At 41.5% G+C, this 27,141-nt stretch overlaps 1 protein-coding gene across 1 annotated transcript; it reads left to right on the plus strand.

Annotated features, from left to right (window-relative positions):
- Positions 1 to 10,106: 10,106 nt before the first annotated feature.
- On the plus strand, positions 10,107 to 26,866 carry LOC310857796 (kelch domain-containing protein 10-like). Its single transcript, XM_083763687.1, has 10 exons — positions 10,107 to 10,317; positions 11,002 to 11,094; positions 12,315 to 12,536; positions 20,042 to 20,196; positions 20,289 to 20,437; positions 20,533 to 20,617; positions 20,718 to 20,784; positions 20,882 to 20,929; positions 21,032 to 21,171; positions 22,551 to 26,866. The coding sequence occupies exons 1-10, from the start codon at positions 10,221 to 10,223 to the stop codon at positions 22,758 to 22,760; spliced, it is 1,266 nt and encodes a 421-aa protein (XP_083619813.1). The 5' UTR covers positions 10,107 to 10,220; the 3' UTR covers positions 22,761 to 26,866.
- The last annotated feature ends 275 nt before the right edge of the window (positions 26,867 to 27,141 follow it).

Here is a 27,141-nt window from a genome sequence, read left to right on the forward strand (position 1 = left end):
CCAAGCATTAGTTTTGCACAAAATACACTCCTTGGGCTAAAAGCAGCCATAGCCACTTGCCGAAATGTTCCCAAAATGTGCTGACCTCATCACATTTATCATGATTTTTGCCTGCCATAGGATGTTAATGGTAGGGTCACAAGAAACGCCTATAAAAAATTGCCCAATACTTTCAGCCGGTCAGCAAGTGGATTCATGAATGTATGTATAGACAATATTTTAGGCCAATAAAAAAATACTATATACCAAATTTCCCACCCGTCCACCTCGACTGCCAGACTATAGCCTGCGTGTGAGCATGTTTATGTACCTATGTGCCTATATGTAATTGTCCTCTTCTGTGCAAGCTTGATTTAGGCATAATTGAAGGAGCCAGGGAGGTGCTAAAGGCCATGGGGTCACCAAAATGATAGGGTTCATGCTGGGGACTATCACATTTCACCGTCACAAGTTTAACGCTATTTGCATTCAAGTTATCAAATATACCAACTGTGGCACAGTTGGTACTAGTGCTGTCGCCTCACAGCTATAGAAGGTCCTGGGTTCAATTCCCACTCGGGGCGCTGTGGTTGCTGGCGGCGTGCTTCCTCCTCCACGTCATCAGTGCCCATACGCGAGGCGGGGTTGGCGAAAGGGCCCTTCTGCAGTGTGGAGTTTGCATGTTCTCCCCGTGTCGCCTAGGGTAGGTAGGTACCCTCACAAAAAACTTGTAGTAATCCTGGTCTCTAAACTTCCTCCCCCTGGCCAGCCTGATGGAGGGGAAAGGAACTGGTTGGAATGACGCGTTCCTTCCATAGAGTTATAACTCTATGGTTCCTTCCACACGCTACATCCAACCAGGGAAACTCCCCCCTGTCAGGTGTAAAGGAGCAACTTGGACACTCGACAAATCGTGGGATAAAACTGATTAAAAAAAAAGATATATATATATATATATATATATATATATATATATATATATATATGCATGAGTGTCCAAGTTACTCCTTTACACCTGACAGGGGGGAGTTTCCCTGGTTGGACATAGCGCGTGGAAGGAACACGTTATTCCAGTTTAACCAGTTCCTTTCGCCTCCATCAGGCGCCCCGGCTGGCCAGGGGGAGGCAGTTTAGAGACCAGGATTACTGCATGTTTTTTGTGAGGGTACCTAGTTGACATGGGGAAACATGCCCAACCCCACCTCGGGTATGGCCACTGATGGCCAGGAAGTGTCAAGGCAGCAAATATAAGGTATAGCAAATATAAGACTTCTGGTGGCCGAGCTCTTCAGAATAAAAGTACACGCTAACAAAAACGATACATTTGCACATTAAAACAATGAATTCAGTATTTAAACGAAAAGATACAAAACAAAATATGTTTTATTTTTATTAACATTTATGACAGTTAATAACATTAACAAACTAGAACTGCACTCTGTCGAGTGCATACTTGCTTGTTGCACACTAGTAGGCCATAAATGGCCAACTAGTGCGCAAGCAGAGCGCGCATGTAATGTTTTCGCCCGCTGTAAACTGTCAAATCTCAGTATCTCTGTGAACGAACGTTTGAAATGATTAATGTTTAGATGTAATTATTTGCTACCTACTATACATGTAAACATTTAGTATTAAGTATGATTCTAGTTTCTATCTATATAAGAAATACTGTTTTATTGTTGTAGATATATTCTGGATCCCTTTTTTGTTTTTCAGAGACAAATAAATCATTTATATGTGTTGGAAAAAAAAGTACGTGGTGTGTATGTGTATGACTAGCTCTAAATGATGACGTAAGAAATATATATAGTATATAGGCATACTATATATGTATACATATATACTCCATACTCTATACTGTATAAAGTGTGTAGTTGTAAGTTGATTAGCGGTATTCTGTGGTCACTTTGGTCCAGAAACCGTGACAGCTGTTCTGCCATTTGAGGCTTACGCAGAAAAACATCAAATCTGTGCCCGTATTGCTGGATCAATGATGACGAAATGGGCCCAGGCCGTAGCGTAACGGTCTGGGCACCGGACTGGTGATCCAGTCGCGGTGTGCCGCGGGTTCGACTCCCGGACCCGACACGGCCTTTACCGCATGTCATCCCCCATCTCTCTCCCGTTTCCTGTCAGCCTACTTTCTATCCCTTAAAAAATCAATAAAGGCGTAAGCCGCAAAAAAATATCTTAAAAAAAAAAAAAAAAAAAAAAAAAAAATGATGACGAAATGACCATATTTCTTACGTCATCATTTAGAGCTAGTCATACACGTATTTCTTACGTCATCATTTAGAGCTAGTCATACATCAAATCTGTACCCATATTGCTGGACCAATGATGACGAAATGACCATATTTCTTACATACACACCACGTACTCTAGTCCCAGCAGATCAGGCACAATTTGGTAAATTATTTTTTTATTGATTATGTATATAGTATACGTATGACTAGCTCTAAATGATGACGTAAGAAATATATATAGTATATATATAGTATACTGTATAAAGTGTGTAGTTGTAAGTTGATTAGCGGTATTCTGTGGTCACTTTGGTCCAAAAACCGTGACAGCCGTTCCGCCATTTCAGGACCCCCCCAGAAAAACATCAAATCTGTGCCCGTATTGCTGGACCAATGATGACGAAATGACCATATTTCTTACGTCATCATTTAGAGCTAGTCATACACGTATTTCTTACGTCATCATTTAGAGCTAGTCATACACATACACACACATTTGAGGCTTACGCAGAAAAACATCAAATCTGTGTCCGTATTGCTGGATCAATGATGACGAAATGACCATATTTCTTACGTCATCATTTAGAGCTAGTCATACACGTATTTCTTACGTCATCATTTAGAGCTAGTCATACATCAAATCTGTGCCCGTATTGCTGGACCAATGATGACGAAATGACCATATTTCTTACATACACACCACGTACTCTGGTCCCAGCAGATCAGGCACAATTTGGTAAATTATTCTTTATTGATTATGTATATAGTATACGTATGACTAGCTCTAAATGATGACGTAAGAAATATATATAGTATATATATAGTATATAGGCATATACTATATATGTATACATATATACTCTATACTCTATACTGTATAAAGTGTGTAGTTGTAAGTTGATTAGCGGTATTCTGTGGTCACTTTGGTCCAAAAACCGTGACAGCCGTTCCGCCATTTCAGGACCCCCCCAGAAAAACATCAAATCTGTGCCCGTATTGCTGGACCAATGATGACGAAATGACCATATTTCTTACGTCATCATTTAGAGCTAGTCATACACATACGTGTATGACTAGCTCTAAATGATGACGTAAGAAATACGTGTATGACTAGCTCTAAATGATGACGTAAGAAATATGGTCATTTCGTCATCATTGGTCCAGCAATACGGGCACAGATTTGATGTTTTTCTGGGGGGGTCCTGAAATGGCGGAACGGCTGTCACGACAAATGGACCAGGCCGATCACATTACTTGCGCGCTCTGCTTGCGCAAGTAACTAGCACTGTCACATATACATATACATATACATATACATATACATATACATATACATATACATATACATATACATATACATATACATATACATATACTATGTATATGTAATTTGTAAGTTGATTAGCGGTATACTGTGGTTACTTTGCGCCGTACGCACCGTCCCAGCCGTCCCGCCAATTTTGATGCGTATGCACCGTCCCAGCAAATTGTGCCTGATACGGCAGTGGTGCCAGATTACATAAATCTGTATAACTAGCTCTCAATGATGACGTAATAAAGATGTGGATTAAACTCAGTTTAATCCACATCTTTATTACATCATCATTGACGTAATAAGTCATTGTGGACTGTCCACAGCACAAGGGTATAGTAGGAAAATGTGCCAAGCAGCCAATCAATAGCCATTTTAAATCAGTAAAAAACCTTTTAGGGCACATATAAGTACTCTACATTTAAAAAGACGTATATCATAAATGCATTTTTAAAATAAATGTATGACTTTTAGAAAACATTAATTACTATAGCTTATTCTGAAGAAATATTTGCTAGCTCACAACCATAGACCTGATATGGACGTAAAATGAAGCCTGTCAGTCCTTGTATTGTAAATCGCCATCTTTCTAGATCCGCTTGGGCCCAGCTTGGCCATTGGCTGGCCCAGACAATGAGGCGGGACTTCCCCAAGTTCCCCCCTTCTTCTTAGTTGGTTTTTATTTTGACTCGAATGGGGGGTGGCTCCCGATCATAGACTGTAACGGTAGCCACGCCCCTCAGAACATACGCGACATTATGGTCATTTTTTAAATAAATGGGACCATAATTTTCCAAAAAGAATAATATGACATGAGAAATGAGACTTTAAACTAGTGACTGGAAGCAGAAAGTATTCATGACCATGTTTATTAAGGTAATACAGTCTAGGTGAAGTTGGGCCCAAATACATGGGCCTCTATGGGGCTATGGGTTTTTTTGGGCCCAATGACAGCGCCACAACAGGCCATTATATGAACTTTCAGGATGTCCCGATTTCCTTAGTGGCTTCACAAAATATCTGTCTGACTGCCCCCCTGCTCACAACCTAGGACGTGGGGCCTGCAGGCATGACATGGAGGAGAGAACACGCCGCCAGCACCCACAGCGTCCCCAGCGGGAATCGAACCCAGGACCTTCTAGCTGTGAGGCGACAGCACTACCGACTGCCACCGACGGAGAGGAAGAGGCACTGTCACATCAGTTACGCACATTTTGGGAAATCGAATACCTTGGAATCCACATGAAAGAAATGCATTCTGAGAAGGAAGACATGGCAGTGTATCCCAAGCCGTGCATATCCACGGCTTCACAAGCCGTGTATATCCACGGCTTCCTAAGCCGTGCATGACTATTCCCACTATAGGCTGAGGAAGAAATGCCACTTGACAGTTTTCAAATCAGCCTCATGGTGGCGCTACAATAATTATTATTTTAGCCTTGTGGTGCCCAAGAGAAACTTTGGTGACCTGGAGCCCCCACCCCTCCAATGTATATTTTTATGACCAAATCATTATTTATTTATGATTTATTTTTATATGGGGCAGTCAATAAATGTTTATTCTCCCAAGAAACATCTCTGAGGTCTTCTTTTCTGACATATATTTGAATATTTTTGTATTCAGAAAGATAAAATAGATTGTGTAATTTACATATAATAGGCTACAACACTGGTTCCTAAACATTTCTGTGTATGTGTAAATAAAATAGTTGCAATTATATTATTATTGTATTATTGTATTATTTATATACATATATGTACATATATGTATACATATATGTACATGTGCTTATATGTGCATATGCACATATATGTTCAGGGGGTCCAATTTCATATGCCACATCTAACATATAAGTTTCATATAAGTCCTTGACATGTTTCTGCTATATGAAAATGGTGCTGGTGTTGAATATTGTCTGTGATAGTTACTAGCCTACATTGGTATTTGCTCTCTCAACAGTCAGATTAGATAACTATTGACTGCATCACATTTTGGTATGTGGTACATACACAGTACACACACATAGTAGGCCTACCGTATATTCTGGGAATGTATTGGGTGGCATATGCATAAGATCTGCATGGTTGTGTTCAAAGGGGTTTTGGGGACCCCGGGGTCTAGGACCCCAGAGTTACCCTGGCTCTGTTCAGAGGGGTATGGGAGACCCCGGGGTCTAGGACCCCAGAGTTACCCTGGCTCTGTTCAGAGGGGTATGGGAGACCCCGGGGTCTAGGACCCCAGAGTTACCCTGGCTCTGTTCAGAGGGGTTTGGGAGACCCCGGGGTCTAGGACCCCAGAGTTACCCTGGCTCTGTTCAGAGGGGTTTGGGAGACCCCGGGGTCTAGGACCCCAGAGTTACCCTGGCTCTGTTCAGAGGGGTTTGGGAGACCCCGGGGTCTAGGACCCCAGAGTTACCCTGGCTCTGTTCAGAGGGGTTTGGGAGACCCCGGGGTCTAGGACCCCAGAGTTACCCTGGCTCTGTTCAGAGGGGTTTGGGAGACCCCAGGGTCTAGGACCCCAGAGTTACCCTGGCTCTGTTCAGAGGGGTTTGGGAGACCCCAAGTCTGTGACCCCAATATTCCGGGATACAAATAAGTGATTTGGGATCTCAAAACCAGTATAGCATCACAGTAATTGATGGTGGTCACAGAGGTCAGAAGGTGCACAGTGCACACACATCCCAGGCTAATTCAACGGGTGCTTGAACAACGTTTTGGCCTCTGCGTGGCTTTCGTCAGGTATATTCGAAACGTTGGTCTTTTCCCCGCCTTGGTAAATAAAGTTTTTGGGGAGATTTCAAAACGATGATGAAGTTACGTCATACGTCATTTGCCATTGACTTGCCCTGAAAGTTTGTATTAAAGGAACAGATTATTCCGTAATAAGTCCATAGACCTGGCCACACACATGTCACAGGCGGCACACACAAAGCCTCATGACGTCATTTGCCATTGACATGGCCAGAAAGTTTGTACAGAAGAAATTATTCTGTAAAAAGTCAATAGACTTTGCCACACACCAAGGCAGGCATTGTAGGAGCCAGCGCCCCTCAAAAACGACAATTGTTTTTTTTTTTGGGGGGGGGGGCTTTCTGCCTTTATTGATAGTTTCAAGTGAAGATAGATAGGAGAGAGGGAGGACAGGAAAGACATGCAGCAAAATTGCAGCAAAATTGGGGTATCCACTGGTGTGTGTGTGTGTGTGTGTGTGTGTGTGTGTGTGTGTGTGTGTGTGTGTGTGTGTGTGTGTGTGTGTGTGTGTGTGTGTGTGTGTGTGAGTGTGAGAGAGATGACCTAGACCGACCAGACCAGCCAGGGGCACAATATTCTGCTGCAGAGTATGACAGAGCCAGTGCTGAGGTGTGCAGTGTGGAGGCTGCAGCCACCCCCCCCATTTTGCACCAGCGAGCTTGCAGAGCAGGTTGTTCCTGTTCCTGACTTCACCTTAGCTGCCGTCCCTTTTAGATGTTCCTTGAAGGATAGGGTTCTGTCAAGGGTCACACCAAGATAGGTTAGGGTGCATGCTTTAGTTTGAGTCTGCTCAGATAGATGTTTAATTCTGTGGCAGCTTTGGCATTGTGGAGATGGAATACACTAGAAACAGTTTTTGCTGGGTTTGGTTTTAGGCGCTATGTTTTGCAGAACTGGTCCAGTTTGGAGAGGTCTTCGGTGAGCACATCGAAGTCTGGTGCTAGGAATGCCAGACAGTTGTCGTCTGCGTAGATTAATTTGCGGGATTTCATGGTGGGTAGATCATTTGTGTAGATGTTGAACAGGGTTGGAGGCTTGGAGCTGGAACTGAGCCTTGCGGGAGTACATGTTGCTGTGTTCTCCATGCACTTTTGTTCTGTCCAAGGTGGACTCTGAACCTCCGGTTGGTCAGCAGAGTTTGGATAATTGCTGTTGCCCAAGCAGGGAGCACCTTTGTGAGCTCCAGTATGAGGCCTTTGTGCCAGACAGTATATCATAGGCTGCTGTGATGTCATGAAACACAGTAGTAGTAGGCCTACCTGTCTTTAGTCTGTTCTCGAAGCCATTTTCGATGAAAGTGGTTAGGGCCAGTACTTGTTCTCCTGTGCTGAGGTCCTTGCGGAAACCTTGTCTGTACGATCCTGGTGTAGAGTTGTGTCAGCCAGGTTAGGTTCAGTGAAGTGTCCAGTGGTGGTGGACAGGGATTACCGTGGTCCGTGGACAGTAGCAAAGTAGACTATATATATATTTTTCCCCCTTCTCTCACATATTTTCACACTTGTGAAATGTGAGGGGTGCCCAGATTTTTGGGGGCATGTTGATGTTCTCATGTCTGTGAAAAATGAAATAAATTAGGCTACAAGATGTATCAGTGAGATGACATCGCTGATTATTTACCACAAGTCCATAGACTTGGCTAGCACAAATTACATCATAATTTACCCTAAATAAAAGTCCATAGACTTTGGCTGGGATATTTATAATTAGGCTCTCAACAAACCATAGACTTGGCTGGCCTATGACGTACTTTCAGAAAGCCATGCATTGGAGGGGCTAGTAGAGCGTTGCAGTCCCGCCCCCTTTCATGATGACGTCAGGCCCAGGAAATAATTCCCAATGCATTTTCCCCATAGACATTTCAAAAATTATTAAGACCTTTTAAGCGTTGTACGAGGCCAACTCGAGTCGTGACAAATCATGACAACAAACACAATATTTTGGACCAAACAAATAATAACAAAGAAGAAAAACAACAAAAAAGTGTTGTAACCTGCCTTCTTTCTAATTATTTTGTTCAGCCCGAAAAATTGTGTTTGTTGTCATGATTTGTCACAACTCGAGTTAGCTTTGTACTAGCTTTTTGAGAATTATTTCCTGGGCCCTAGTAGGGGGCAGGACTGCGACACTCTATAGTGCCACACAAAAAATACACTAAACAAAATCACACTTGTGTGAAGTGAGGGTAAGCGCTCTAAACAAACATTAAAAGTCCATAGACTTGGCTGCGTTTGTTTAAAGTGGCTGCCAGCCTGCCATATGTTATTCAGAAAGGCAGATGTTGGAGCAGGGCCCTCAAAAAGTTTGAATCCCACTTTAGCCTACTACATGTAACATGATACATCTATGATCTTAATATCTTCAGTTGACAGACACATTCTTTCTTTTATCCTTTGGCTATGCATACGCACAGTCACAGTGCACACTATAAACATATATAGATGATGGTGCACGTGCAACCGATGTAGCATGAATCCACTTAGATCCACCCATCGAATGCACAGGACCAATCAATCTCTGTAGATCACAACAAACACAATTTTTCGGGCTGAACAAAATAATTAGAAAGAAGAAGAAAACGGCAGGTTACAACACTTTTTTGTTGTTTTTCTTCTTTGTTATTATTTGTTTCTGACTTTTAAGCTGCCCTGTGTGCTGTTTTTAACCGTTTTATTCTTATTTTTATTTGTATTTTACATTTTTCTGCCTGTAGCACTTTGAGATTTGTTTCAAATGTAAAAATAAAAAATATTATTATTATTATTATTATCATGGGTTTTCAACAGGTGGTCCGTGGACCACTGGTGGTCCGTGGACCACTGGTGGTCCGTGGACCACTGGTGGTCCGTGGACCACTGGTGGTCCGTGAAGGTGTTGCATGTGGTCCCTGACCATGCATTTAGTAATGTAGGTAATGTAGATTCGTATTTGAATTTATTGTATTGGGTTAGGGTTAGAGAAAGTTGAGAAACAACACAGTAAATGATCTGGTGACAAATGATGACGCGTCGATGTTGTCAGTTACTGGGAAGTCGGATGTCAAGTACTTCCACAGAAAAGTGAGTTAGAATCTCAAGGGAAACCGTACCGGATTGCCTGGTTGATTCACCATTATAAGGAAATGTGCCCATAATCAACCGCAAGTGTCTGCTTACTCATAGAGTAAGTTACAATGAACAGTAACATGAGTTCAATATGGAAGGTTAATTTCTTTCCCCCACACCACGACCATATCCCCACTCCCAACACATCAATGGTCCCCAGGTTAATTCTCAGTCAGGGTGGTGGTCCCCAAGTTGATTCTCAGTCAGGGTGGTGGTCCCCAAGTTGATTCTCAGTCAGGGTGGTGGTCCCCAGGTTAATTCTCAGTCAGGGTGGTGGTCCCCAAGTTGATTCTCAGTCAGGGTGGTGGTCCCCAGGTTAATTCTCAGTCAGGATGGTGGTCCCCAAGTTGATTCTCAGTCAGGGTGGTGGTCCCTGGTTCATACTCAGTTGAAAACCCCTGCTGTAGATAACATAAAGACGTCATCCGACCAAACCCTGTTCTGATTGGCTCAGAACAGCAACAATAGCCGGCCTGCTCTGATTGGTCCAAACAGCCCAGCTGGCCGTGACGTTAAGTTCCGTCGTACGAAGGTGTTGCGCTCCGAATTTAGCAGATCTACAATCTCACAACGCTTCGCGGATGCGAGGCGCCGTGAGCTTGCAAATCTTCTATTTTCAACGCGTGACACCGTCGTCGTGGTATGACGAAATATACAACCAGGCTGCAGCAGGTGTGGACTTGGAACTGTAGTGTTTTGGTTTCTGTGTGAGACTGTGAGTTTCTTGCTTGGTGGCTGCAAGTCTGATGCAACGACACGAAACGATTATAGTTGAAGTCGCCTCTGCAAGCTGGATTATCAATTTATTATTTACCGTCAACGCTTTAAGCAAAAATGTCTTTTGCAGTAGATGGAGAACATTGTGGCAACAACAACAATCAGCTGAATAAGTTCGAGAAGCTATCGTGGAGGCCCTCTATCCGTGATTCAGGTTTGTAAACAAACGGAATGCAGTTGGTGTGCAAACTGCAGCAGCAGCATCACGAGCTGTGATGACGCGTTGGCACACAGCAGACAGCAGTGCATAGAACTGATTTGGGGAAGGCATTGGTTGTCAGCTAACAATATTTTTGGAAACAATTTCAGTAGAATTTTGGCTTTTGCCCAATACATTAGCCAAAGCTAGCTAGCCTGCTACGGAAGCCAACGTTCTCACTCTGTGTGTGTGTCGCCACTTCATTTAAAGTACAAATACACATTTGTCCCTCTCCTGGCTTCAAATGAAACATACAAACAGTTCAATATGAAAGGGCTGCATGGTTTTGGCTTAGTCTTGGGACTGTGTGTGGGTCATTGTACTGTCATAAGTGTTTTCACTGGTACTGGTTTGTGTGTTTGAGTTTCTGTTAGTAGTCGGTGGCAGCATGGTTACTGTCATGTGAGATCAAGTGGGTCTATACATCACCATCATGCTAAAAGGCACTACTCTCCCTTCACATGGGTGTGATTTTTGAGGGGCGTTTATACCCAGCTTTGTGTGTTTGTGTACCAAATTTGAGATGATTTTATTTGGCTGAGCACGGAATGTGATGTGTGACATGTATGACGATAAACTATAAAGGCGCCCCTCACTTCACACAAGTGTGATTTTTATTTATTTTTAATCTTCTGACAGGTTCTAAGAAAAGAGTGCGGTGGCTTCAGGCTCGGCGCATATTCTCCCCTTCCTGCCCCAACCTGCGAATACCCAACCGGTTTCTGAGAGAAGGTGGGTCTCCAGTCTCGACCAATGTTGACAGCACAAAACCTCTACCCATTCTATTGTCACAGTCCAACATAGCCGCAATTTGCAAATTGCAACTCTAGATTTTTTTATAATGGGATGAATCTAGAGTTGCAATACCCTCCATTGACTCCCTACTCATCCAATTTGCGTTTGTGATCTGCTTGTATTAAACAACATTAAACTCACCAACATTGCAGCTCTAGGCCAAGCTTGAATTATCCTCTTTCAATCTGCCAAGCTTTTGTTTCATAAAAGTCCACCGTAGACATGAGCTACTTTCTGTCAAAGAAATTCTGTGCAGGTGATTGCAAAGGGCTGGAGTTTGGAAGCACACACCTGTTTCGAATTTACACATAATGCAGGAGGCAGGAGCGCGACCCGTTAACAAAAACGAGTGCTTCCAAACTGGAAACACTTAGAAAAATAATCACCTGCACAGAATTTCTTGACAGAAAGTAGCTCATAACACGTCTATGGTGGATTTTTATGAAAAGAAATCTCGGCAGATTGAAAGAGGATAATTCAAGTTTGTCCTAGAGCTGCAATGTTGGTGAGTTTAACGCAAACGCAAATTAGATGAGTTAAATTAAAGTAGTCAATGGAGGATATTGCAACTCTAGATTCATCCCATTATAAAGCAAATTGCGGCCAAGTCCAACACAGACGGTGCAAAGACTAACCTTTTAAAATCTACCCAACAACTGCATTTACCTCTCTGTTTAATTATTTATCTTACTGATCCAAATGCATATTTCAGTATATATAATATACTATATAATTTTCATAATTATATAAGATGAATATTGTCGATCATCAACATCCTAAAGAAGTGATTTCTGAACAGTGTTACGAACCCTGATGAGAATGACACTGTTCTTGGGAATCAATGCAATACAAAAAGCCTATATAAATCCCAGATATTAAAACAAAGGTTTCAGCAAAATATATGTTGTAATGCTAGCCTTTATTTTATCTAATTGTAGTTGTTTTTTATGCCTTTGAAGGCTCATGTTGGCCCAGTAATAAACAATAATGAGCTGCATGAGAAGTGGGGAATGCTTGCTTACTGTATACCATTATTTATATTGAGCTTGTAGATCGGATATTCTTCGATGGGGAACCCCATGTGCAACTCAGGCTTTACATATTTAATCTGTGCTGAAAACACCTCACTGTGTTAAATGTGCTGTTCTCTTCCCCAGGACATTGTGCACCTCCTGCCCGGAGTGGGCATCGCTGTGTTGCAGACAATGCCAACCTTTATGTGTTTGGAGGTTACAACCCAGACTTTAATGAGGCAGGTGGTTCCGAGAATGAAGACTACCCACTGTTCAGAGAACTGTGGAGGTTCCACTTTGCCACAGCCACCTGGCAGCAGGTCCGGACTGAGGGCTACATGCCCACCGAGCTTGCCTCAATGTCAAGTAAGTAGTAATGGTTGTTTCACTGATCGATATCTCGAGGTTATCCAACCGAAGGGAGAAATACAGCGTCTGGATGTTGGTTACAGGGCAAGCACAAATGCCGGGCTGATCATTTATTTGTCACATACACCATGGGTTTTCAACAGGTGGTCCGTGGACCACTGGTGGTCCGTGAAGGTATTGCATGTGGTCCCTGGCCATGCATTTAGTATGTTTTTTATCGACCACTAGTTGGGAAACGAACTAGTTCATTAAGTGACCTGGTGATATGATGACATCAATGTCAGTTACTGGGAAGTCGGATGTCAAGAACTTCCACAGAAAGGGAGTTTGAATTTCAATGGAAAGTGAACCGGATTGACTGGTTGAGTCTATTAGGAAATGTCAAATGTGCCCATATAATCATGCAATCGCATGTGTCTGCTATCTATGAGTTTAATATGGAAGGTTAAGAGAACAGAGTAAGCCAACCATCGGAAAGGAATAGCTCCGGACGACTAGCATATTCCAGTTAAATTACTGACTGTTAAGGGCTTGATTAAAATTTATATTAATTTTAATATCCCCTCACCCAACTCAACAGTGGTCCCCAGGTTGATTCTTAGTCAGGGTGGTGGTCCCCAGGTTGATTATTAGTCAGGGTGGTGGTCCCTGGTTCATAATCAGTTGAAAACCCCTGACATACACAATTAACCCTTCGCTAAGTCCCTCCCCAACCTGTTCTTGTCCAATTGTAGGCATGTTAGCAGCGAGGAGACAGGGCATGCTGTGCCATTGAGATGTTAAATTATGGGATTTCTCCATATAAAATAATCGATCATTTCGGTAGCGAAACCTTCAAAATGTCTTCTAAATCTAGTCAACCAGGCCTGCTGTAGGCTATGCACTGGACAAATTACATTATTAAAAAAACTATAAATGACAGAGGGAGAAATCAACTTTTAACGACCACCCGGCCGTTGTTTTCATGTTGCACGGTAAGACTACGGTCATTAGTAGTATTGCCATCACCTGGGTGGGTCAGTCGTGTAACTTTGTCGACGTTAAGCTGTGTATGTGTTCAACAACACAGCCATGCAAAATAACACTGACAGCTATGAGGTGGCGAAAGCTAAACAGTTGCTAAACTATTTGGATTGTCATTGGGCAATCACTTTTTGGGGTGGGATTTAGCGAAAGGCTAATTGATTTGATTTAATCATGAGAAGTAAGCATTTGATCAACTGTTGTGGCCATATTTGACATGACGTGTCTTGTGTGTAATAGGTCACTCACTGTGACATTTGAGCACACTTGGCACTCTTGCTTGCACTGATTGGTCAGCTACTGTTAGTTATTAACCCAAAAGGGGTTATCAGATATCACCCTCTGTCCATTTATCACTGTAGTTACCCAGCGGCCAGCGCAAATACATTGTGACTAAAAGAGACAACAAAACATTGACAAAATAAAAACACATATACACAGGCAAATTGATGCAATAGTGAAGCATCGTTCAGTTGATCATCCTTGAAAGATAAATACTTTGTTTTTTAATCTCCACCAGGCCGGTTGTCAGTCGGATGGCCAAAGGCAGGCGATTACGTTTTTACCCGTCTATCTGTTTTCGTTTTGTCTTTCTGTGTTTGCTATAGATTGTGTCCAAATAATTAGGTAAAAAAAAAAAAAAGTTAAAAGTTGTGGCAAATCTGCAAAAAATGCTTAAAAGGTGACTACTATCACAGAAAAATGTGTACCTCCAAGCCAACTCCCTTGGGAAATTTGTGGGAGCCAATCAAAGTTGGGGTACCCAGAGGGCCTAGCCCTAGGCTAAAAGCAGGACATTTTAAAATTGGCCAATATGAGGTGTGTAAATAGGGTTTTTTTGGGGTGCTGAATCCGTTCCAACCATTCGTTGTCAGTAAAAAAAAACTCCCTGGTCATAAAATCAGCCATGCCTGCTTTTGTATGTCCAAGACATATAACTAATATGCCATGTTATGCATATCTCAATGGTAGTCTATGGTGTTTTCTTGTTCTCTTTTCTGTTTGTGTTGTGTGTGTGCATATTAATTGAAACTAACTGTTGAAACAGAAGTAGATGGACAATCTTTAATGGATTTAACTGATTAATTATTTTCAGAATCGTAAAATAATAAGAAATACGTTTTGAAACGTATTGAAACAAAATTAATGGTGACCTCGCAGGGGGCGGGACTGGGACGCTCTATAGTGGCCCCTAGTAGCAGAGGGGAGAATGGCTGTATTTCTTTTTTAAATGTCTGACATTGGTAGAACCATAGATATTAAAAGAATAGATGCCTCATTGGCCGCTGCAGTTCGTTGGAGCGATGTGTGTTGAAGGAGGGGCGGAAGAATTTACACTGGGAGAGGAAGTACGCCGGAAGTGTGGAAGGCACATTACGTCACGCTGCCACTCAAGTGATTACTGGCCAATCACAGCGCATCTTTTCCGGGACTTACAGACCCGAACATGCCCTCTGTGACGCACGCTCACGCTCATGCTTCTGCGGGGCTTAGCAAGGAATCTCGGTAAAGTTTTGCCCTCCCTTGAGCACATATCCTCCAGAGCCGGAAAGGGCGTTTGGCTGCCATATTTTCTATATTGTCTATTTACTATGCATTGTGCACTTAAGCCTCTCCAGCTGATCCAAAATGCAGCAGCTCGCTTGGTCTTCAACCAGCCAAAATTCTCACATGTCTCCCCCCTGCTCCGCTCCCTCCACTGGCTCCCGGTCGCTGCCCGCACAGAATACAAAACTCTGATGCTGGCATTCAAAGCAACCAAAGGTATGGCTCCCCCATATCTTACAAGTATGATTGAACCCTACAAACCCTCCCGCGCACTCAGATCAGCCAACGCAGGGAAACTGGAAGTACCCTCACTAAAAACGCCGGGACAACGCTCCACACGTCCCAAACTCTTCTCCCTTCTGGCTCCAAAACTGTGGAATGCACTTCCCATTGCAGTCAGAACTGCAGCATCACTCCCAATCTTCCGCCGTAGCCTGAAAACCCACCTTTTCAGACTCCATCATGGCCCATAGCACTTACCGGCCTAACCCCTTAGATAGCATTTCTGTTGGCTTAGATAGCATTTGACACAGACTTATAGCATGTTATGTAGACAGCACTATAATTGTATTGTATATAGTCATAGCACGCCATAGTACATATGTATAGCATAGTAGTGAATATGTATAGTTTATTATGTATAGTGTATGTATAGTTTCATCATATAGATATTCCACTGTTACCTTCTTAGCTTACGCATGTTTCATGATAAATGCTTTTATGTGATGTATTCCCATGCTTTTGTTCTTGCTTAAATGTAAGTCGCTCTGGATTAAGAGCGTCTGCTAAATGCCTAAATTGTAATTATATTATCTATTTACTACGTTTCTATATTATCTATTTACTATGTACACTATCGTTATAATGACCAGGCTTTAAGAGTTCAAGTTCACTTATATGACGCCCATTTCCGTTACGTCAGCATATAGGGCGTAGACTAGGCGCCTCACAGAACAGGTTCCACGTCAAACCTGAAGACCAAGATTATTTAAGATTCTTATGGTGGGAGGAGGGCAAACTTAATTCTCCACCATCAGTTTACAAAATGAAGGTTCATCTTTTCGGGGCAGCTTCTTCTCCGGGCTGTGCCAACTTTGGTCTTAAGCATCTTGCAGCCAACGGTCAGGAGCAGTTCGACCCATCCACGGTGAAGTTCATACAGAGGAACTTCTATGTCGACGATGGACTCGTGAGTGTCTCAACTGAAGCAGAGGCAATCAAGCTCATACAAGAAGCAAGAGCACTTTGTCACACAGGTCAACTAAGACTGCACAAATTTGTCTCAAACAGCTCAAATCTATCCCAAAGGAGGAATGTGCAGAAAGCGTCAAAGACCTGGATATGGACCTTGGAGAACCACTTATGGAGAGGGCTCTTGGCGTTCAGTGGTGCCCGTCTTCTGATGACTTTCAGTTTCGAGTCACGATCCAAACACATCCATTGACCAGAAGAGGTATTCTTTCCACGGTAGCTTCCGTTTATGATCCCTTGGGCTTTGTAGCACCTTTTATCCTCCTGGGTAAACAGATCTTGCAGCAAATGTGCAGAGAGAAACTTGATTGGGACGATCCACTCCCAGAAGAGCTCAGAACCCAATGGGAATGTTGGCTACAAGACCTTAAGACACTGTCTTCTATTAAGATCAAGAGATGCTTTGTTCCAGCAGATTTCACTGTACAGCAGTACGAGCTTCACCATTTCTCAGACGCCAGTGTAACTGGTTATGGGGAATGTACTTACCTCAGAGCTATCAACACCAATGGAGACGTCCATTGCTCACTAGTTATGGGGAAAGCCTGTGTCGCTCCTACCAAGATAACCACCATACCACGACTTGAGTTATCTGCTGCAGTTGTCTCAGCAAGGATCAGTGTTATGCTCAGGAATGAGCTCGAGATCGACGGTCTGACAGAATACTTTTGGACAGACTCGAAGGTTGTCCTTGGTTACATAAACAACGATGCAAGACGATTCCATGTATTTGTTGCCAACAGAATGCAAATAATCAAGTCTCTTACAGATCCAAAGCAGTGGCACTTCATCCAATCTGGAATGAATCCTGCAGATCATGCATCAAGAGGCTTAACTGCTGATCAGCTTATTGCTTCAGATTGGTTCACTGGCCCAGACTTCTTGTGGAAAAGAGAGCTACCCAAAGGAGAAACCATGTTGGAAGAGATCACTGACGATCCGGAACTTCGCAAGGCCCAAGTATATAAGACAGAGGCAAAGGAAGTAAGGACGTTGCTCGACCGGTTGAATAAGTTCTCTGATTGGAAAAGAGCTGTCAAAGCCATCGCTTGTCTGAAACGCCATGCTCAAAGAATCAAGGGTCTCACACTCTCAGATGGAGCCACAAGTATCGAGCAACGGAAAGAAGCGGAACTGTTCATAATCAAGTTGGCACAAAGGGATGGATTCAGCACCGAAATCAAAGATGTGAATCAAGGCAAAGGGCTCAAGACAGAAGGAAATAAGTTGCATAAACTATCCCCATTTATTGATGAATATGGCGTTCTCAGGGTTGGAGGGCGGTTGACCAGGTCCTCTCTCCATCCTCATGTTAAACATCCCTTTATTCTACCCAAGAAAAGTCATATCTCTGCTTTACTTATCAAACATTATCATGAGAAGGTACAGCATCAAGGAAGAGGTATAACTATGAACGAATTAAGATCCAGTGGCATCTGGATCACTGGATGCAGCAATGCAGTTGCCTCTCACATCTACAGATGTACCAAATGCAGAAGGTACAGAAGAGCCACTCAGGAACCAAAGATGGCAGATTTGCCAGAAGAAAGAATGGAAATGACCCCGCCCTTCACTTATTGTGGCATTGATTGCTTTGGCCCTTTCCATGTGAAAGAAGCAAGAAAGGAGCTAAAGAGATACGGGTTACTGTTCACGTGGATGTGTTGTCGCGCCATACACATTGAAATGCTGGATGACCTTACCACTGATGCCTTTATTAACGCTTTACGCACGTTCATTGCCATACGTGGTAATGTCAGACAATTGAGATGTGATCAGGGCACCAATTTTGTTGGTGCAAAAAGAGAGGATTTGAATAAGGAACAGTTAAAAGAATACGGCTGTGAGTTCATCCTGAACTTTCCTTCTTCCAGTCACATGGGAGGCGTATGGGAGAGACAGATCCGAACCATCAGAAGTGTTCTAACGGCCATTCTTGATAAATCACCCCAACGACTCGACTGTACTTCATTAAGGACCTTCTTATATGAAGTTATGGCAATCGTAAATAGCAGACCATTAACGACAGAACACTTAAATGATCCGACCAGTCTCGAACCACTCACCCCTAATCATATACTCACCATGAAATCCAGTATCATCATGCCTCCTCCAGGTCAATTCATCAGTCGGGACGTATATCTACGCAAAAGAAGTACAGTTCATGACTAATGAGTTTTGGATAAGATGGAAAAAGGAATATCTCCTCAATTTGCAACAAAGACACATATGGCAGAAGGACAAGAGAAACACTAAAACCAATGACATTGTCATCTTAACACATTGAGTACGCCGACTGCCTTCAAAATATAGGCTATAGAATACCGGAGGTGTCTGATCGCTTTTACTTTGAAAGCCATGAACCGGAAACACTTTCCTAAAAAAGTTGACTTTACAAAGTGACCTCAACATCCCCGATCATCTTAATATATTGTTTTACGCTCCAAAAAGCGTTCATATTTTGCGGGAGAGACGGATGAGGAGCAGAAAATAAGCGCCAGCATATCGCTCTATTCATCACCACGGAGAGCGCCCTGGATTAGGAGCTACGAGTCATTCTTTCCGTCTCGCTAACGTGGGAGTCAATAATAAGCTAATAGTTGCACTGAGCGTTAGCATACGGCAAGCGAAAAGCGAAATGCCAAAAAAATAAATAGGAAAAATTCTGAATATTAATATCTCGCCCCGCATCGCTGGGATGTCGCTAGGACGTCCTCAGACGTCCTTAGAACTCTACGTTCGGTATCCTATGACGTTCTCAGGCGTCCTACGTGCTGTAAGTGTTAAAGGAGAACTCTCCCAGGAATCATTGGAAGGTGGCAAGAGTCACCGAAGTCTATCCTAGCCCTGACGGCACGGTCAGGAAGGTCAAACTTCTAATCGGAGATTCAACCTTGGATCAACAGGGAAAACGGAATAACAAACCAGTTTATCTGGACAGACCAGTACACAAGATTGTGGTCCTAGTGGAAGCAGACTAAGGTCTAAATCAAAAATGCGTTATTCTGGAAAATCAAATTTCTGATTTTGGTGGGAGTTTGGCTGCCATATTTTCTATATTGTCTATTTACTATGCATTATATTATCTATTTACTACGTTTCTATATTATCTATTTACTATGTACACTATCGTTATAATGACCAGGCTTTAAGAGTTCAAGTTCACTTATATGACGCCCATTTCCGTTACGTCAGCATATAGGGCGTAGACTAGGCGCCTCACAGAACAGTCATCGCGCTTCCGTCTGTCAGTGACACTTTAGTGTGAGACGGGAGCAGTCGCTTGTTACGGAGCGCTGCATGTCGCAATGAAAGTCCTGGTTGTTATGATGTTCATGTTCATGTATGGTTCCTCTCCGCATGCCCTTTGAGCTATGGGCAGCCAGTGAGGTAAATAGCGTTTGTTTTGAGCATTTGTTTGTTACGTTATGATTTATTTCGTTATGCGTTTTAATTTGATACTCATGTTAATCATGATTTATTCTTTTGTGTGTTTCGTCAGTTTGACGTAGGCTTTTGGGCATAAAATATAGCCTCCAGTATCTACAAACAAACTGCCTCGTTCATCGTTCACGACTTCATGATCAAAGGGTGTGACAGGCGTCTACGTTTATATGTCTATATGGGTAGAACTATCTATGTTACTTTTAAGTTATATACCATTTTCTTCTGTCCCCTAGCTGTTTTGCATGGGAACAACCTGCTTGTTTTTGGTGGCACTGGGATTCCATTTGGCGAAAACAATGGCAATGATGTCCATGTTTGCAATGTATTATACAAACGCTGGAACTTACTCAACTGCAGAGGGAAGAAACCTAACAGAATCTATGGGCAGGTAAGTTATTCTGTGAATTCAGTCATACGTACATGCAGTCATACCTTATCTCATCACACGTTTAGGTTTCTATTCACCATCTCCACTTCCAGGCTATGGTCATTATAAATGGCTACCTCTACGTATTTGGAGGGACAACTGGTTATCTTTATAGTACAGACTTACACAGACTGGACCTCGCCACCAGAGAGTGGACCCACCTCAAGCCCAGCAATGCTCCCTCAGATCTGCCTGAGGAGAGGTCAGTCTGTGGAGTAATTTAATTATAGTCTGGTGTGTGTGTGTGTGTAACCCTTAGGGAATCCCTGCAATATTAATTAACTTTTATTCCCTCAGGTACAGACATGAGCTAGCTCACGATGGACGGAGAATATACATTCTAGGAGGAGGCACGTCCTGGACTTCATACCCCCTAGAAAAGGTACAAGATGGCAGGGCTTGCTTTGTACACAATGCAGAGGAACTTATTTGGCCAAATGGTCATTGTTATGTATTGGGTTAATTCAAATTTCTCTTGCCAGATTCATGCATACAACCTGGAGACAAATTACTGGGAGGAAATAACCACCAGACCTCATGAAAAAATAGGTTTGTTATGCATCCATATGGTGTTTTACCATGGCAGTGCAGAATTAAAGAAAGACCCATGCTTTGAAATCAATGTGTAATATGTCATCTACACCAGGATATCCTGCTGCACGCCGCTGTCACAGCTGTGTTCAGGTCAAAGACGGTAAGCGAACAAATGACAGTTTATTCTTTTTTCAGTGATCATAAACTTGGACCTGCCTGTGAAATATTTGTGGATATCGTTCTTATGTCTCTCCCCGACCAGAGGTGTTTATATGTGGGGGTTATAATGGTGAGCAGATCCTGTCTGACCTGTGGAAGCTAAATCTGCAGACCTTCCAATGGACCAGGATGCCAGCTCTCATGCCAGAGCCAGCCTACTTCCACTGTGCTGCAGTCACTCCGGTTAGTACACTACAGTATGTGTACAAACAAAGGCACACTTGGTACATTATGTGTATTTCCAATTTGTGTCAGTTCCACTCCATTATACGCGCAATGTGCCTGTGAAGTGGGCCTGCGTGCGTAAACGGGTGATCAAAATAATGAATCGCAGGGGGAAATACTGATTGAGTCTTAAGACTAATATAAAACTTCCGACTGCATTTGCCATTGTCCCACCGTTCCAACACATCTGCCGGCATCAAAACAGGAGCGAGCGGTGCGACTCACAGCTTGTGCTTAAATGTTGAGAATATGTTTGAGGGGCGCTATGTCCAGCTTTAAGGGTCTGTGTAAACAGAAGCATTGGAGACAAAAGTCTGTAAACACAAACATTAAAGACAAAAGTGATTACTCAAATTGAGATTGGCCAGAATGAGATTATGTATGATGATAAGCGCGCCCCTCACTTCACACGTGTGTGATTTAAATAAATGCCACATGCAGTGGAAGAGAGGAGCGTATTATATTAGGCATGCTTTATAAGAAAACAATGGTTTAGCTGGCAACATATTTCTGGCTACAGGTCTTGGTTTAATCATCCCCTTAGGACTGTGTGTTTACCGTCTATAGAGACCCGGAAAAGAATTCCCCGTTCATTTTTCAAAAGGTATTTATTTAAAGACGTTTACTACGCCACGGACAAAGCCAACTGTTGTCGTGACAAATCATGACAATAAACACAATGTTTTGGGCCGAACAAATAATTAGAAGAAAACATTGGCAGGTTACAACACTTTTTTTGTTGTTTTTCTTCTTTGTAATTATTTGTTTGGTCCAAAATATTGTGTTTGTTGTCATGATTTGCTTGCTTTGTTGTCATGACGCTTAAAAGGTCTTAATAAATACTTTTTGAAAATGCTTTGGGAATTATTTCCTGGGCCTGGCGTCGTCATGAAAGGGGGCGGGACTGCGAAGCTCTATTGCATTTTTGAGTGGTGCTAGCCACTCTTATGCGGAGTATGTGTACGTACGTGGCTGCAACACCTAAAGTGGCCCGTAGCGTACACACACACACACACACACAGAGAGAGGCCAGGGAGGAGTACAGTACAGCACCACTCACTTCAGACGGGTCTATTTTGCAAGATTCTTGTGCATGAATGAATTAATGACTTTATTTAAGTGTCATGCCACCTCGTGGCCCATCCCTCATGGGATTATATGACACTTTTTCGGATATATTTCGGTTACAATTATTCGGATATACACGTCTTTTTACACTGGTTACCAGTAATGCTGATCGTCTACTGTCGTCTACTGATGAGTACAACAAAACAGCCCTCTGTGCAAGATATAGATTTGTTTTTTCAACATAAACAACTGCTTCCTCTCTCCTTCAGGCTGGCTGTATGTACGTTCATGGTGGTGTAGTGAATATGTCTGAGAATCGGAGAACTGGCTCCTTGTACAAGGTGTGGTTGGTTGTCCCCAGCCTCCTGGAGTTGACCTGGGAGAAGCTGCTCAAAGCCTTCCCTCGCCTTGACCAACTCTCCACTCTACAGTTGCTCAGCCTGGGCCTCACACACACAATGATAGAGCGCCTCAAGTAGATTCTGGATAGCCAGAGGTAATGGGGTTTCTCACAGAACAAGCACTAAGTAACCCTCAGGCCGTTGTGTTGAGTAGACACAGAAGAACAAAGGTCTGAGAATGGACTGAAGGAAGCATACTGATTTATGCCTGATCATTCTTGAAAACCAAAACTTTTGATGCCTTTTGATTTCAATATTATTTAATAATGTGCTTCTTTGTTTCTGAAACCAGCTGCAATGTTTTAAGCTTGTCTGCATGAGCTCACAGTCCACAGAACATGGCACATTTCAGGATTGGATTTGTCCCCATTCATCAAGAGCCTTGTCTGGATGTGTGAGAACCAGAATCTCAAATGCTGTCATCTAGCGTTTCTTTATATAGGGAATGTGCATTAGTCCGTCATACCGTTAGTCCAACTATGACGTGGCCGGGTCAACACTCACCCCATGGTGCCTGCATGCGCTTATGGTTAGTGTTTGGGGTTGGACTTATGAGCACTTATGAGTCCGTTTAAGAAGTTAATGATTTGTGCTTTAAATCTATTTGCTGTCCCTTTCCATTCCACTCTGTCACCGTAATGAAGAAACTTGCACATTATGAAAGGGAATGTTCCAGAAAACAGTTTTTTTTAAAGCTGAAAGGTAAAAAGAATCTGGTGCTGTAATTTTAGCACCTTTCTAATAAATCCATAATTCCATTCAAAAAGTTTAACTTTCATAGATTATAGATGTACGTAAATGATTTTAATTATATATTTGTTTATCTTTACACAATTTTGGCTTCCAGCTCATAAAACCCACTAAAACAGAATTTCAAAAAATTAGAATACTGTAAATAAATCACCATTTACTCCTCCTTTGCAGGGCATGAATGTTTTAATCTGAATGCCACATAAAAAAATGAGGATCACATCAAATCAATCAAAATATGGTACTTTCAAAACAAATGTTAATGGAAAATGGAAAATTTAAGTAAATGGTCATTTCTTCACAGTATTATTTTTTGTTGAAATTCTAAACAAAATCGTTACCATGAAATTTCTTCACCAATGTGTTTCTAAAGGTGTCTAACATGTATGTACTAAAAGATTGAAATTCAACTCCCGGGGGAAATTTGAGTTAATAGTATAATATGTGACCATACCCTCATCCTAAGGCAAAAAAGTCAAAATTTCATCATTCTTTAAGTAGCATGTGACATAATTATGAAACTAGGGGGTTTTCATGATTATTAATCCATTCCAAGCATTAGTTTTGCACAAACAACACTAATTCGGCCACCTCATCACATTTGTGATGACGGCTATGGCCGTTTTCCTCCCAAGCAGTGTTTTTTGTGCAAAACTAATGCTCGGAATGGATTCAGAATCATGAAAAAGTTTCATATACGTTTCACATGGTACTTGAAGAATGATGACATTTGGACTTTTTTGGCATATATAGGATGTTATGGGTATGATCACATATTATGCTAATAACTCAAATTTCCCCCTGGAATTGAATTTCAATCTCTTAGTACATGTTATTAGACACCTTTAGAAACACATTAATGAAGAAAGTTCTTGGTAACGATTTAGTTCCCAGATTTTCATAATTTCTCTTACTAAAATTGTGTAAAGAAAAACAAAAATACTTGAAATTTGTTGTGTGCAGTGAATCTATAATCTATGAAAGATAAACTTTTTGAATGGAATTGTGTAAATAAACCAACTTTTCCATGATATTCAATTTTTTTGGAAAGGTGCTGTACTTGTGTGACTATAGTTGAAGCGATGATGCTGTATGACATGTCCAGTCTACTGCTGCTGCTATGCCCACTGTGAAATACATACTTTAGGTGAACATAACTTCAGCATTAATGTAAGTAAGTAGGTCGGAGTGGCTTATTGTCAGCCGAGCAACAACTGTGTCTAGGGCTCTAAGAAGATTGAGCACCACACCTGTAGTCAGTTCCTATTACCTACCACATGTCTACCCGAACCATGCTACTCATACGCTGAGTTGGCAGTAATGACATCACTGTGAATTTTTGAGTGCCTCTTGCATTTTCCTCATGTTTTATTGAACGGGATTGTTGAACGCTTTAGGAATGCATTCATATTATTTCAGCTGTAGCGCCTAGTGGATTGCTGAGCTTATATCATCCAGTGCCTTCAGTCTAAATCCAAAACATCCAAATAAGCTTATTTGTTTTCAGACCAATTGAATCTGCCTAGCCTTTTTCATTTGCCATACCCGGTGCTCTGCATCCATTTTATATTTGCATATCCACAGTCCATTTATTGAACCTTATATAGCCTACAACCCTGTCAGTCAGTGGCATCATTGTGATAAAGTTCACAGAGAAGATTGTGTGCACATCTCAATGCCTACATTTAGGCCAGGTGCTGGATGTCGGGCATCAAGGCAAACCTCAAGGAAGAGAGAGAGAGAGAACATCTGCACACTAGTTTCTAGAGCTCCGAGACTTACTTTATTTAGAGGCAACAAATTGCCTCTAAATAAAGTGATAAAGGACAGTTAAAGATTTGTCATCAGCTCTTAATATAACATTCTTAATTACTGAAAGCTATGAAATGCCCTTTGTAAATGTACTAAACCGATTTAGTATGTTTGGTTTCACACTAGGAGCTAGATATATCAAGCATACTCAGGATTTTAAATGCTGTGATGAGTTAATTGAGCTTATGTACACCAACACTACAGTTCTGTACATGTGTCCTTCATGATGTAGACTACAGATCCTGGTCCCTGGATTCACAGCAAACTTTGGGCAAGGATAAACTAAACTTTAAGTAGGTCTGGAAGAAATACATTTTAATGAAGACTTTAGGACAAACAAACATTTATTTACCCATGAAATTGTACTTAACCTATTTAAGTTTGCCTTTCTATAGCCTTTTAACTCACTTTGATTTACTTTCGATATCTTGGTTACATTTTATCATGTATATAATTTCTAACAAATGTTCAGGAAAACTCATCTGAGACTTCAGCTTGGCACAGAAAGTAAAGTAGTACATGTTTTACATCTGTGTTAAGAGGTTCAAATGTATGCTCACATACAATGCCTTTTTTCCCTTCCAATACTTTTGCTACATTAACGTGTGATAAATGATAAGTTATGGTCTTGTATTCAATTGACATGGTCAGCATTGTTTGCCTTCTGAAAAGTACTGTACCTTATTGCTTATAAGACCAACATGTTTTGCCTCATCTGCATTAGGGCTGGGTAATATTAATTTATCAATTTAGTGATATGAAACTAGATAATGGTCTGGTATCTAGTAATATGATAAATGTGTTTTCCTGGTTTAAATCACTTAAATTCATTAATACTACACAATATTAAAAAAATAAATAAGTTATTGTCACAATACAATATTGTCTCAATTTCTATATAAATGTGGTCAATATCTTTTGGCCATAATGCCCAGCCCTAATTTGCATTACTTGGTTGATGTCAATGAAAGTTATATGGTCTCTTTTGAATGTCCTTATGGTCTGCAGGTCACTTTACATACAGTAGAGTCGACTATGGTAGGGAGATGTCTCCTCAAAAGCAACTATGACTGCATTGCATTTTGTAATTCCATTGTGTACAATCAATAAATGTACTGGCAGCAGGTTTTCCAACATGCTCTCACTTTTCTTGTGGGGAAAAAAGTATATTTTTTGTAAATCGCCAAAATGTGTTACTTTGATTAACCACTTGTGCCCCATTTGTTCGAGTAGGAGGAGCTTGTAGATTGGCTGTTGTTTTTTAAAAAGAAACATTTTCAATCACTTTCGCCCAAAATATATTATTTTATTAAAATCTTTAGATAATTGTTCAATCAGTTCAATTAACAGTTGTACCCTTAATTATTATCTAAAATTATCCTGTCTCACAGTTTTACTTAAATCTCATTTCTTTCAGTCACAATTTAAGTAATACAACATTTTTAAAGGTGATTGAAAACTTTTGATAGCCGTTACTATACGTTAACACAGGTTAATGAAAAGCATAAAACATACAAAATACCCTAAAGGCTATGTTATCCATTAGCAGCTAAATTAAAAAAAGAATCTATCCACCTCCTTAGCTTACAGTACACTGACCAGGTACGTAGCGATTAGTCATGTATATTACTGTACACTAAAGTTTACAATGAAAAAAGTAGACTGGTATATCAAACTTACTTAAAAATGTTCTAGTTTGTATTGCCTTGAGGTCTGATATGCACTTTGCAAACGCAAAGTTTATATATATTTATATATACTGTATATGTGTTTCCCCCCCCCCCCGTCTTCTAATAGTAACGAAAATCTTGTTTGCTTGTGTGGACAGCTTATGACGTTCGTTTATGAATACATAATTACTCCAGTGCATGCACAACTGATTCTGAGATCAATTTAA

Source organism: Protomyctophum parallelum (assembly GCF_964188405.1).
Source record: "Protomyctophum parallelum genome assembly, chromosome: 4".
NCBI classification, from domain to species: Eukaryota; Metazoa; Chordata; class Actinopteri; order Myctophiformes; family Myctophidae; genus Protomyctophum; species Protomyctophum parallelum.